The sequence below is a fragment of the Babylonia areolata genome, chromosome 4, assembly GCF_041734735.1.
Source record: "Babylonia areolata isolate BAREFJ2019XMU chromosome 4, ASM4173473v1, whole genome shotgun sequence".
Taxonomy (NCBI): Eukaryota; Metazoa; Mollusca; class Gastropoda; order Neogastropoda; family Buccinidae; genus Babylonia; species Babylonia areolata.
The window spans coordinates 10,741,975-10,756,870 of record NC_134879.1 but is presented as its reverse complement, the minus strand read 5'-3'; the positions used below and the strand labels follow the sequence as shown (position 1 = coordinate 10,756,870).

Genomic DNA, 14,896 nt, shown 5'->3' with positions numbered 1-14,896 from the left:
TGTTTACACAGGGTACTTCCCGTTTCGGTTCCAAAAATCCATGGGACAGTGAAGAATACTAATTGACTGGCCAGGTATCTTGCATCCATTAGATCGTATGACAGTTGAACAACGTACAATATTTGCTCTATCGCCAGTACCTTTTCCACTGCCAGAAGTTTTGCGACCACACTTTTTGTTGGACAGTTGCGTCACGCAACGCCCCATAACGGCTTTTACGCAACAGCCATATGGTAAAAGTACATTAAGTTTGTTTTCTATCCTCTTCAACCCTTAACAAGTTAATTTGCCAATAGTTTGACCGCTGTGAGCAGCCATAGGCCACGCTGAGTGGAGATTTAGCTCTAGACCATAGCAAAAACCCATTGGCTCCCTTCGAACTACAGGATCAGATACATTGCAGTGGCCATTTGTTGCTATCTTTGTGATGGACATGGTAGAGCGCATGCAACTTCCATTGAATGTCCAACTTGTGCATATGCAGGATTAGAAGTACTTGTTCTTTTTCTGCTCCTTTCTATGGCAACATATAACACTACCAACTTAAGTTTGTAACTTTTGAATCCCAAAACATGTTCATCTTTTGTGTAAGTTCTCTGGATGGATCCACAATATAAAATTTACTTTGTGTATTCAGACTCACATTGTTCAGACTCGCATTATAGCACCTGTACTATGTATCTGGCAAGCTGCTTCCTCTGCTTTAAGCTAGCTTTTATACATTACAAACACAACAGGTTTTACCAATGTGTTGATCTGGAAGACTGAAAAAAGAAAAGAAAAAAAAATGTGTGTGTGTGTGTGTGTGTGTGTGTGTGTGTTGATGACTGTATCTGTCTCTCTGCTGTTGATGTGACATCAGTAAAGGGCAGGACCATGGAGAGAGAGGTCTTGGTGTCAGCTTTACGGGATCTGTCACAGACAACTGAACAACTGCTGTCAGGAGCAAAAGCTGCTATTGCAGGTTAGAAATCACAGTTGTAGCAGGGTGAATGAGCTTAATTATAGACTGGGTTTACTTTCCTTTTTCCAGTTTAACACCCTAACTGCACCCCCCTTTCTCCTGTTCTGGTTTTTCTTTCAGTGTGGTACATGTATCCTACATATATAATGAAATATATCTCCAGACCTGTTATTGCACTTCACCAAAACACTTTCAGTAATTTTGTCTGTACTTTGAAAGGAAATATTAGGAATTTGGGTAGAAAAGTTTTAATTTTATTTTCAAATTGTCCAAGAACATTTAAAAATGATCTTGGTATTCCTAGTCTCGTGTGCATGCATGGTGCTCTGTGTGTGTGTGAGCATGTGCGTGCGTGCGTGCATGTGTGCATGTGTTGTGCCTGTCAGGTTTGTGTTGTGTGAAGTTGTTGATATCCTGGGATTCTACAAAATGATTGGGGTTTTTTGGTGTTTTTTTCTCTCCAAATTTGTATATTATTTTTTGTTCTATATTGACTACTGTTTCTCTCACTTGTTATGATTTTTATAATTCAGAGAAATTGGAGAAGAATCCTTGATATGATAAGTATAAGTGCACCTAACTCCTGACAAGATCAGTTAATTGACATTAATAAAGTCAAACTATTGTCTCACATGATATGAAGATGAAGAACATGTAGTGTCAAGATGCAGAAAGAATATTCAGTGACACACCCAAAAAGTGTGAGGAAAAGCCCATGGTTTTTGCTCAGAATTCACAGTTCTTTTATCCTTTAAGTATGAAAAATAATATTCATAAAGCATAGTTCTTTTACATAATTTTTGTCATCTTTTTAAAAATTTCTTATCATATGTATACTGTTGCATGGTTTTTCTCTCTTTGTACAGAATCTGTGGATACTTTCATTGAGAAGAAGATTGCTAAGCTTTTTGGTTTGACGTCAGCCTACAACAAGCTGTTTGAAAGGTGTGTTTGATGCTTCAGTATTTAATATATAGTGGACAGCCATATACTTCTGCAAAAAAGACGAAGCATGTTCTTATACAGTATATAAATTTTGAAAGTAATTGCACAAGTGCAGATGTACAAGAATGCAAACAAATCAGTTTAACATTTTCTGTGCCCACTTTCTAACAAACATGCATGCAAGTGTAAGAAAATTTTTGCATGAAGTTAATTAGAAAAGTTAACCTGTTTTACTTTGTGCACAAAATATGCCATTTAACTCTTTCACCACCATGTTTCTGTGTGGAAAACACTCCCCAACGCCAAATGTTTTAGATATGATACTCTCAGCTTCGGTTCATATGAAAACAAAACAGTGGACTTGTCCACTTCAAACTGGGTCAGGGGGCAAAGGTAAGTCATTGTTCAATTGGCGGGTAACTGGCTGCAGTTGTCAAGCATTGCTACAACGTGAAAAATAGTCTTGTTAACATGACCCCTCGATGTCGACTTAAGTCGCATATGATGGTGCACTGTCTAGTCAACTAAAGTCACCTATGGCAGAGAAAGAGTTAAGTGCTAATTGAAAGTTGATAGATTGTTTATGAAATGAACAATGTTTATATGTTTGATTTTATCATGAAATAAAACCCAATGAAAAGTAAATTTCACTCATACTGTTACTTTCAATGTATTGTAAGTGAGTAAATAGTGTTAGTGCATTGAACTGCAAGATGGTTTGTTGTTTACTTATTTGATTTCAGGCTTGGTCTACAGACTAAAGCAGAATTAGAGAGGAAACTCCAACAATTCTTCAGGTAATCTATGGGGTTTTTTTTTAGTTTTTTTTTTTTTTAAGAAAATCTTTGACACAAACCTCCCCACCCATACTTCCACCTTCCATATCCCATTCACACATCCATATATGTGCACGAGCTCACACATGCGCACAACATACAAACTTTGGTATTCTTCTTTAAAATGAGTACATGTTTAGACAGTGACCACAAACCGAGAAAGAAATCAGCTAATCTTTGATTCATAGTTTAGAATAATTTGACCCAGTATGTGACTGTCTCAAAAATGCTGATTGTGTTTGCAGTATGTGGCTGCTATAAAGACTGCTAAATCCTTATGTTTTGGAAATACATTTTGACACATGCATGGACGGGTGCAATAGCCGAATGGTTAAAGCGTTGGACTTTCAATCTGAGGGTCCCGGGTTCGAATCATGGTGACGGAGCCTGGTGGGTAAAGGGTGGAGATTTTTACGATCTCCCAGGTCAACATATGTGCAGACCTGCTAGTGCCTGAACCCCCTTCGTGTGTATATGCAAGCAGAAGATCAAATACGCACGTTAAAGATCCTGTAATCCATGTCAGCGTTCGGTGGGTTATGGAAACAAGAACATACCCAGCATGCACACCCCCGAAAAACGGAGTATGGCTGCCTACATGGCGGGGTAAAAACGGTCATACACGTAAAAGCCCACTCGTGTACATACGAGTGAACGCAGAAGAAGAAGAAGAAGAACACACATGCATGTTTTGACTTTTTTTCTTTTTGGTGAATAATTGTTGTTTCATGGTTCTGATTATGTCATTTTAGATATCCAGATGTTGCAAGAAGCATATGACGACTGGCATGACCAGGAGGTAATGTCATCTTTTTGGTTTCTGTCACTGTTTTATTTATTGAGATTGCTCACTTAACTACTTTGTTTGTTTTTAAATTGTGGATGGGACAGATTCGCAATAGGTGATCTGGACCATTTATTTTTGTTTCATTTGGTTCAGAGCTCATTTTCTGAATTACTCAAGATGCTTCCCATGTATTCATATCAGTCTTATTGTGTGGGGAAAAAAAATTTTATTTCCATGAAATATTGCTATATACTTAAATCTGTAATTTGGAACTGCTGACCCAGCTGTTGCCAGGACATGGATTTATTGTATGTGTGTATATATATATATATATAAATATATATATATATATATTTTTTTTTTTTGTGGGGTATGATTGGTTTCTCTACTCACAACACAGTGGAAGGAAACTACCCAAGTTGGTGCTTTCCAATATGTTTGAAGATGAATAGTATCCTTTCAGTTATAATTACTCTCTACACTTGACGAAAGAGAATATAACTGAAATTCTTAGTTTGACTGCTTGATCTGCCTCTCCCAGTCCTGCACTGTGTTATTTCCAGTCTTCACTGGATTATCATGTCTAGTTGGCATGCTGGAAATGGTAGATAAGTGAATTTCTCTTGTGTGTATAATTGTGACTTCCTAGTGGTTTTGTTATTCTTGGATATTGTACTGTCAGTGTGTATAATTTGATTTGTTTGCCTCATGTCATTTTTTTAATACCATAGCATGAAATTCAACAAAAAGTTTTAAAGCAAAAATCAAATTAGTAGTAAACCTGATAACAACAGTTATGGAAATATTTGCTATTTGAGTGAGTGAAGGATATTTGCACATCCTTTCATGGAACTGATGATTTCTTTCCCCCCTGTGCATAGAGGAATTATGAACTACAGAAAACTCTGTGGCAGGCAGCTGGATTAAAAAGTAAATGGTGCTTGAATATAGAATACCATTTTCAATTTATTTTGATGTTTCAGAATGCGTGGGACACTCTTTTGAAAGATGTTGACAGTCGTCTGGAGAAATCTGGCCCACAAACAATAACTGAGGGTCAGGTGATGCCCATGGATCAGCCACTGGTTAGTGCACGGACAGGGGAAACGACCAGTCTGAAGGATCTGCTGGGGTCTGCCAGTGAACCACGGGGTTCATCATCTGCACCATCCTCCTCCTCCTCAGAGCCTGAGTCAAAGCCTGCAGTGTCAAGCGAGATCACCTCTGTGGTGCTAGTCTTGCTGCGACACTTTGCTTGACTACCCTGACGCCTTCATGTAGCTGAGTTGATGGCTAGACAGGTGAAAAAAATGCAGCTGTGTCTGTTTTTCACTGTTAAATATAAGTTTTAAGAAAAACATTCACAATACATCTTAATGAATCTGGTTGGAAATGATGTGTACATCCAAAGGCTTGTCACTCACTCAGCACAGTCTCTCAGCCAGCAGTCAAGTTCTTCATACACATGAACACGACAAAGGTTGAACTAAAGAGTCAAAAAGTTGAACATATTAAGTTGAATAAAAACATGAAAGCAATAACACACAGCAACAGAATTAACTATGAGGCATCCCCAAAATGAAGCTTCCATGAATTGATGTGATAATAAAAAAATTTAAAAAAAAAAAGGAAGGAAAGTTTTCGCAACTGAAAGCTCAATACATAACTTTTACAAATACAACATGCAGATTACTTTTTTGGTTATGAACTGTTACTTGCCTCTCTAGATTACATTTTCAATTATGAACTGTTACTTCCCTCTTTAGATTAATGAATTTTCTTCTGTTCTGTTTTCAGGATGAATTTTATGCCATTGGTGCTTGTCCTGTCGTCATCTCATTCGGCGTACGGGAGGGTGCACAACACTGGCTGGTGGATACCGGTTGTCCCTTTCCCATGCTGCTTGATGCCCAGAGACAGGTAATCATGTGTTCACATTATCATTATTATTGTTCTCCTTATTATTGACACTTATATAGTGCCTGTCTTCAGCCATTGACCAAGCTTTTTTTTTTTTTTTTTTTTTTTTTGCCCCATCATCTGCACCGCTTCAGTGGCATTACTCCCACGCTGCTCATTTAGATTCCTCCATACACGGCCACACCCGGGTTCGTCCGTCACAGATCCAGCGTCGGCAGTGCGCAGGGAACCATCAATGTAAGGTCTCTAGGAGGCCACACACCAGAGGAGACCCTGCACTGCTGCTGAGTCACTTCGGTGGTGTTCAGTGGTACCTGTTCTGATTTAACGTACTTAGGACACCACCTACTAAGCCCCCTACTAACGACAATAATAGCTTAGTCGCGGAGCCAGACTAAGTGAGCGTTCCCCCCCAGAGTGGAGACCGCCACCACGTCCCTCAAACAACAGCCCCTCATGAATCTGCCGACACTGAAGACATTGACAGGACTCACCCCAAGCACGGAAGTGGAGGGGTATCGAAACTGAGGTCACCATGAGAGTAGGGCATGAAAGGCCACAGACCCATTGACCAAGCTTGAGTCACTTTAGCTAGGCAGCCTGTTGTACAAATGACTTTGTGTTTGTAAAGTGACTCAACCATTGACCAAGCTTGAGTCAGTTTACAAAGTCATTTGTACAACAGGCTGCCTGGCTGGGAGGAGCCTACTGAGAGCTGTCGGTCGGTGCTCATAGTTCATTTCTTGTGTCATTCAGTTTCAATTTCAGTTTTTCAAGGAGGTGTCACTGCGTTCTGACTAATCCATATACATTATACCACACCTGCTAGGCAGATGCCTGACCAGCAGCATTACCTAACGTGTTAGTCAGGCCTTGAGTGCATGCTTATATGTTGTGTTCCTGTCAGAGTGGATTTCATCAACAGAACTTTGCAAGAGGTCAACACTTATGTTGCCATGGTTTCTTTTTCAGTGTGCCAAGTGCATACTGCACACAGGCACCTTGATTTATTATTTCTATTTCTATTTTTTGTCACAACAGATTTCTCTGTGTGAAATTCGGGCTGCTCTTCCCAGAGCGTGCAGTTTTTCAAAATTTGTTTTTCCTGTCTTATCCGAATGACTAGACACTCAGTTTGGCTTTCCAGTCAAACTATGGAGATAGGGCGAGACCAGGATTCAAACCCAGACCCTCACAGAGTTTTTATTGGCAGATTAGCATCTTAACCTTCTTCTTCTTCTGCGTTCGTGGGCTGCAACTCCCACGTTCACTCGGATGTACATGAGTAGGCTTTTACTAGTAGGCTAGTGGTTTCTTGCTTTGCGGATCGGAATACGTTTTCCTGAGATCCTGTTCAAGTGTTTCTTTGTCCACGGTCAGTGTCCCTGATTTGGGCTGCTCAAACAGTTTCCTGGCAGACTGAAAAGGGGTCTCAGAAGAAATTGTCTTGTGTCTTCTTTTTGCTCCTTTTTCTCCTTGCTGATTCTACTTTACTGAGGGGACTGTGCTTTCCAAAGTTTGTGTCAGCCCTGCTTCTCAAATTCTCAAGCGGTCTTTATCCTTTTCTTGAGGTTTCTTTTTGCATTTCGGATGTTGTCCATATCTCGTTGTCTCCTGGATTTTTGAGGAGTTGTTCTTGTCTTTGGTTCTTTCACTCCATAGGTTTCCTGACAGATTGTGTACACGATATCTCCATAGGTGGCTGATTTGTGTTCCAGGATGCTCTTTCCTATCAGCACATCAAGTTTTTGGATTATTTTCTGGTCCAGCTCTTCCCATTCCATTTTTGCACTTGCATACGGCAAGTTTAGTTTCTGGCGTTTGGCTTCAAGATCTTGTACAAATGATTCGTCTGAATTATCGGCGTGGATGTGCTTGGCACTGTGGTTTGAATCCTGGCCTTGGTTTTCTGACATCGTATCTGCTGGTGCAGTGCACTGCTGAGCATTTGTCAGAATCTTTATACAACCCTTTTTGGTCCTGTGGATATTCATGCCACTCTCAGTGGAGAATTTCCTCCCACAGACACATGGGAATTCCATCAGTTCTGAAATCGTCCGTTTTCCATTTCCAGACATTAAGGTTGGAGAAATCCACGTGTATGATATTGCTGGAACAGTAGGGCAAAAATAATGCTGAGAAGTTGGGCAAATATAAGGCTGACAAGGAGTATGATTAAGCCAGTGTGTCTGTGCATGCATTACATGCATACACAGTAAAACAGTCACAAGACAGACAGGAACACACACACACACACACACACACACACACACACACACACACACACACACACCAGGTTATTGCACTAGTGGGTCAAAAACTGGTCATCCATAATTGTAGGGTTTTGTAGTTGATATTTGTTTATGTATTTGTGTGTGTAACAAATGAATGACAACGTTTCATGATAACATCCAACCTGTGTTCAGTCTGTCTGTCTGTCAGCCAGTCTGCCAGTATGTAAATTTATCTACATTCTTATGGGTATGTGTATTTTCCTGTTTCTTTTTCTTGTTTTTGTTTCTTTTTTTTTTCTTGTTTCTTTTTTTTTTCTTCTTGATATTATGTTTGCTTCTTTTTTGAACTTATGTTTACTGGAATCAAACTCAGTTTTAGTAAGGAATGATTTCTTTTTATCTTTTTTATTGCTTTCAGTATGTATTGCTTAAAAAAAATTTGAATTATTGAAATGAAATCAGACTGTTAAAAGACACTAGGATGGAGGTGTTAGCTGGTGAGAATGACTGGAACAGACTGCATCGGAGAGTTAAATCTGTCCCTTACTTTTCTGTGTTGTTTGTGCAGGTATACCACCAGTTTGGGCTCATGCGTTCAGTTTTCAAGGTAAATTGCCAGCTTTAATTATGTTTGTTAGAAAATCAAATTTCAATGACTAGTGTTTCACGATGATGATGATTATACCCCCCCCCCCCCACCCCCATGTAGGAAAACATTGTCATTGTTATTAAAAAGTTGATAACTTTTGTTTGAAGGTTGTGAATTTTGAAAACATTACAAAGGAGAGAGCTTAGTTGATAATGATGGAACAGAATACTTTTTCACTGTGTCAGATTCACACTCTTGTTCTGTTGCACTCTGCCCATGGGATTTTTTTTTTCTATGAAATGAAATTTTCTATGAAGAAAGATTGGTACTTCCAGTACTTAAAGTGAGGGGAAAGCTATCTATTGCCCAAGATAGAGCCTGTTCAGTTGTTGTAGTACTGCATCAGACATAAGATTTGGCATATGGAGCAAACACTCTGGCTTTCGTTTGCAGGAGTTGTCACTGTAATAATGCTTGATCAATTTATAAGAATAATTTTTTGGGGATGAAATGCTTGGATATGCAAAGAGGAAGATAATTTTGTTAAGGATGATATGCTTGGATATGCGAAGGGGCAGATTAAAAAAAAATTTTTTTTTAAAGATTTAATGCTTGGATTTGCAAGGAGTGCCATCAAGATTTGACTTTTTTTTTTTCATTTGGTGCTTTAAAAATCACAAAAAGAAAGCATGTTTAAAAAAAGTTTTCTTATGACTGTTGCAAGGGTTAGGCACATTTATAGAATCTGTTATCATTTAAAAAAAAAAGTAATTCTGGACTATGGAAAGGATTGAAACTGCAGGGTAAGCACTTTATAAATGAACATTATCATTATTATTATCATCATCATTATGATTATATTAGTGTAGAATGATGCTGTTTAATATGGGTTACAGCAAAAAACAAGTTCTGTAACAGTGAGAATGTATGTCACATCAGGTGTGAATGCTAATTCTTTTCACAGGTGTGGAGTATATCCTGCCTTGTGTACTATAGTGAACAAATACGAGCTGGCAACAAACTACCTAGCCCTTATGAAAACATACATGATGATGTAAACCAGGTGAGAAGTTTCATTGTATTGTACTGTATTGTATTGTATTGTACTGTATTGTAATGTGTGGTATTGTATTGCATTGCATTGAATTGTATTACTCTTTGTCACATCATATTTCTCTACATGCACACTAACTTTGACAACAATCCACTCACAAACAGAATTTGTACTAATTATTCTTTTGACTTGACCCTCTTTCAGCAATCCCACAAAGAATTTACTTAGACTGGGGTAATGAGATTGCTTTGTTTTACTTGAGATGAACTGGGTTTAGTTGTACTTCAGAAGAGGAATAAGCAAGGGAGGCTGTTATGGATATGGAATCATTTATCAATTGCTGTTTAGATCTTGATGAAGATCTTTTGTAATTTCCATTGGAAATTCATGATCCTCATCAGATACTATGCCAGTGAGCAATGGAAAAAATGTCAGGCAAAAATGAGCGTAATTGCATAGACAAAATGTCCTTTCTTGCTTGGCATGATAAGATCCAGAGTAATGAATGGTTAGATGATCAGGCATGTCAAGAAAAGTTATAATGTTATCTTTTGTATGTTAGGTCAGTTTGATCTGTACACACACATGCATCCACAACACAGACACAGACACACAGACACACACACACACACACACACACACACAGCATTCTTTGTTGATTCCAAATCAGTACTTTATGCTCTAGAATTATTTAACCTTGAAACAAGACCTGACTTAGTTATTGAGGCAGATCATTTGGTACATTGTTTGAGGATTAAAGGGACTGAGGTAAGTTTTTGTTGGGTGCCTTCTCATGTGGGCATTCATGGCAATGAAACTGCTGACAAAGCAGTTAAAAGAGGAGCACAAGATTAAGAAAAATCAACAAATATACATGTCCGTCTTTCCGTAAAAGAGGCATACACTTTGTTAGAAAAATCAGCATGGGGTCGATTTCATAACCGATGGAAGGAAAAGTTTTTAAAACATAAAGGGACATTATTCCCTGAGAATATTGTGAAAGAAAAGATACCGAATCCATCAGCTTGCTATACAAGATAAATAACCTCTACTTTCTGCCATATAAAACTTGATGTGCTGAAGACAAAGTATAGTAAAAATGTTATAAGCATCTGTGGTAAGCAGTTCAGCTTGCATCATTGTTTGTTTCACTGTCAGCAGTTACGTATCTTCTTGCCCAAGTATTTCAAAGAAAATAACTATTTTGCAGATGATTTTTGGAAAGTTATTTCTGATGAGGTTCTTATGGTCGAACTTTCACAGGCATTAGTTCATAGCCCTATTTCTACATTCCTTTAATGTACTTCACAATTGTGTTGATGGTTTTTGATTATTATTATTATTATTGAATTGTTACTGTTAAATGGAATTGCATGTTAATTATGCATTTTTTGTTGTAGTTTTTCTACATTTTCTGTTTTCCTCTTCCCTCTCCCCTCCCTCTCCAGTGCCCCCCCACCCCCACCCCCACCCCCCTCTGTCCCCCTCCCCCACTTTTAAAAAATTTTTTAATCGTCTAATATCACTGATAGTGAAAAGACGCTAAACTAAAGAACGAACGAACACACACACACACACACACACACTACAGACTCACACACATCCACACACATCCACAGACACACACACACACACACACACACACACACACACACACACACACACACTGTAAACCCTGACCCTTGCATTTTCATCAGATGGGTGGAGACTTCATTGTGTCGGGAGAGGGAAGACTGATTCTGAGTCACTGCAGTCAGTCTGCTACAGACCGACCTACTGTAGACACCCTTCTGAAAGCCTTGAAGTCCTCAAACGCAGCTTAAATTTTGAGGTTGGTGTTGATATCTGTTATATTCGTAGTTGAACATATTACCTGTGAAATTAAAACCTCTGCATAATGCAGACACATTGATTCACACATACATGCTGTCACCCTCCACCCCCACATATCAATATAGCACCACCTCCCACACAAACACATGCCCCTCCCCCCTCCACCCCCACACACACACCCTGACCGTCTCATCACACGCACACGCGTGCACACACACACACACACACACACACACACACACACACACCTGCACATATTCACACCTCCCCATACTCTCCACACCCATGCACATAACTACAACCCCCTTCCCCATGGATGCAGGTGCACATCCCACCTGCCTCACCCACACTCCCCCAGCAGCCCCCCCCCCTCTCCCCCCACTCAGTGAAACTAACTCAGACATTAAAATTTTTTTTTTAATTTATTTGTTTATGTATTTATCTTTTTTGTTTTTAGCCATCATGTGTCTTATGCTATAAACCATGATATTCATCTTATTTTCTTTCTTTCTTCTTTCTTTTTTTTTTTTTGTCTTTTTTTTTCCCAAGCTGTCAGATTTGAAACACTCTTTGATCTTGTCTGCGCTGTGGAAAGCACTGATGACGATGGTTGTGTAAACCTTGACACGAGGGAATGACTGTCTGATGTGGAGTCTTGTCCCAGCTCAGACCAGAGCGGAGGAGCTGTTTTGAATGGCCGAGAGAGGGAAAGATGAGGACACCGAAGTACAGATGTTACTTTGTTCTTGCTCAAAATATGTATACTTTTTGTCTCTAATCTTTGTCACCATTTTGACATTTGTGTTTCATTTATTTTTTTGATTGTGTATCATTGAGTTTGTTTCATTTATGTTTTTAGTGTGTTTCATTTATGTTTTTTAAAATGAATTCAGTTTGTAGAATCTTGAGGAGATTATACTCATTGACAGTGGAGGGAAGGTAAGCACAAAATGTACAGTAAGAACTTTTTTTCTTTTATTCATTGAAGTGTTGCAATGAGATTTATACATGACACTGATCTGTCTCTGAACAGCTTTTATTTAAACCCAGTGAACTGAAGAATCTGATGTTTTGGCAGGGCTCCTCCTGTGTGACTTTGTGTGTAGGTCTGTGACTGTACAGAATACCAGTATCAGTTTTTGAAAAAGGAGGTTGTATTTTATAGTTTAATTACACGTACTTAACCGTGACCCACTAGAGCAGACTCCGGCAGGGGTCTGACATTCCTGTCCTGTGCAAACTACTATCCGCCTACGCGGAGAAAACGAAAGTAGCTACGGCCGATAACCTCCCGGAAGTAGGTAACCTCCCCTGTGCCCCCCTGGCTAGCGCCCTGTTTTTCCGGCAGCCATCTGGACTCCTGTAGTTTTATCTTATTATTCTTTTGTGTGTGTGTGTTACAGTTATGTGTTTGACATGGTTGGACATTTGTGTAGTAGGGCAGTCTTGATGTGGCTCTGAGTGGTAGGCTGGACTATAAGCAGCTATGATGATAGTAATATCAGCAAGAAATTTTCTCTGTTGTGAGTATTGTTCTTGAACAAGAAATCATTAGCCTTTTGCAATAATAATAATAATAATAATAAATAGTTTTTCTGTGGCGCGATATCCAGCACCAGTGCTGCTCAAAGTGCCTTACATCATCCAGCTGACTATAAACATGCCTTAAAAAAACCACATCAACTTCTATCTGACAATGGAAAACATCCAGTGTGTTCATATGAATGAAAAAGCACACTTAAGAGATGAATCAGATGATAAAAGCTATGAAGTAAATAAGGCTTAGATTAAAACAAAATGCATTTCATAGAACACACACACACACACACACACACACACAAACACACAAACACACACTGTTATCACCACTGGACGTTGTTGTTCTCTAACACTCACAGCTCACTGTACTCCACCCCGACCCCCCCAATACCCCACCCCCTTCTTTTCTATCTTTTTTTTTTTTTTTTTTTTAAAAAGAAAAATATTATTCATTTTAATATGTATACTTTTGTAGTTTGATATCACTGATAACACCTAAACATTCACAGTTACTTATGTACGGGTATACTTTGTGTTTATATGTAACAAGTTTTTATTTTGGTGCATATGAACTATATTGTTGGAGCCTGCTATTTATGTGTCGTGCTAGAAGCTTGACAGATCCATTTCTCATGCTCCACAGACATTGGAAAATAAGCTTGTTTGTAAAATTGAAACACATATACAGCAGAAGACAGCGTGAGTTGATTTGATTACTGGATGTTTCTGGTAATTATGAATTTTAATTTGTAAGCTGCACTGGTTTATCTTGCCAGACAGAGATTATGTGTTTTTCTTTTTCTTTGAATATTTGTAGATTATAATTTCTTTTTAACCTAGGCAGCTGTTTTTTCATTACACCTCCAGGGAGGGATTATGTTTGTTAAATTGATTATATCTATGTGAAATTAATGTATGGTAACTGATGATATATACATTTTCCCACCAGAAGACTACTCACTCGACCTACTGACCTGCTGCATTTAGAATTAAGAATTTTTTCCCACCATAATTTCTTCTCACATGTGTCTGCTATGTTTGCTCTGTCATGTGTACACACCTCCATGTTAAGCCTTCTGGCCGCTGTTTGTGTGTGTGTGTGTGTGTGTGTGTGTGTGTGTGTGTGCTTATTTATGTGAAATATTTCCAGTTAAAGTTTCTGATACGATTGAAAAAAAGGATTTGACAGTTCTCATATTTTAATTGTTATTATATGTATGAAAACAAAAGCATATTATTATGAAAGAATAGCATTGTTGGAGAGAGAGAGAGAGAGAAAACAAACTTTCTCATACAACGTCGGACTTTGTTTTTTGCATCAGTCATGAAAAACACATTCTATAATATGATACACAGAAACAGATCATGTAAGGCCCACAGTTCCCATCCTTTTGAGGGCTGATGTTAATTGTCTGGACATTGTAATGTATCAAGACAGAATAGAGATCCTATAGTTTAATTTTCCTTTACAGTTTGGAGAGCACCTCAGATGAGTGATGCTTTTTATTGTGCAAGTGAAACTGCTGGACAGATGTTATTTTGTGCTTCATGGTTTCTGTATGCAAGGTGGCATAGACATATTGTCTTGTGCTGGTTGTGTATGCAACATCAGGTAGTGAGATGGGGGGTGATTTCCTGTGTTATGCAAGTGGGACAACTTTTTTTTTTTCTCACTGCTTGGCACATGAGCTAGTTGGATGGTAGTTTATGCTGGTTGCTGTGAGGTAGATGTATTGCATTGTTTGCAGAGCATGTGGGATAGCAACAGGGATATTATACTTCTGTGATCAGTGCCTCTGCTGAAATATTATAAACTGTTTTGGTTTAGCAATAAATTTATCATTCAGATTATGAATCTTGTTTGTTTATGTTCCAGTATCTATTTTTTTGGTCTTTTTTATTCTGTGTATGTGTGTGTGTGTGTGTGTGTGTGTGTGTGTGTGCGTGTGGTTCTCCCTCTCTCTGTATCTTGCTTTCTCTCTGAATCTCTGTTTGTCTCAGTCTCTGTATAAATTATGTTCTGCCTGTCATTTCCTCTCTCTTTACTCTCTGTGTGCGTAGTACACATACATCATGTCTTGCATGATAAAACAGTTCCCTGAAGACATCCGAAAATGATAAATGAGGTATCAACAGCAACAACATCCAGTCTGAATGAAAATGTACAGTCGATCCTTAGGGTTCTAATTATGAAA

The 14,896-nt window shown here is 38.6% G+C and overlaps 1 protein-coding gene across 1 annotated transcript; it reads left to right on the top strand.

Annotated features, from left to right (window-relative positions):
• Positions 1 to 7: 7 nt before the first annotated feature.
• LOC143281389 (uncharacterized) lies at positions 8 to 14,552 on the top strand. Its single transcript, XM_076586596.1, has 12 exons — positions 8 to 233; positions 863 to 964; positions 1,831 to 1,909; positions 2,653 to 2,706; positions 3,009 to 3,061; positions 3,498 to 3,544; positions 4,516 to 4,833; positions 5,330 to 5,452; positions 8,255 to 8,293; positions 9,240 to 9,338; positions 11,027 to 11,160; positions 11,712 to 14,552. The coding sequence occupies exons 1-11, from the start codon at positions 98 to 100 to the stop codon at positions 11,150 to 11,152; spliced, it is 1,176 nt and encodes a 391-aa protein (XP_076442711.1). The 5' UTR covers positions 8 to 97; the 3' UTR covers positions 11,153 to 11,160; positions 11,712 to 14,552.
• Positions 14,553 to 14,896: the final 344 nt, after the last annotated feature.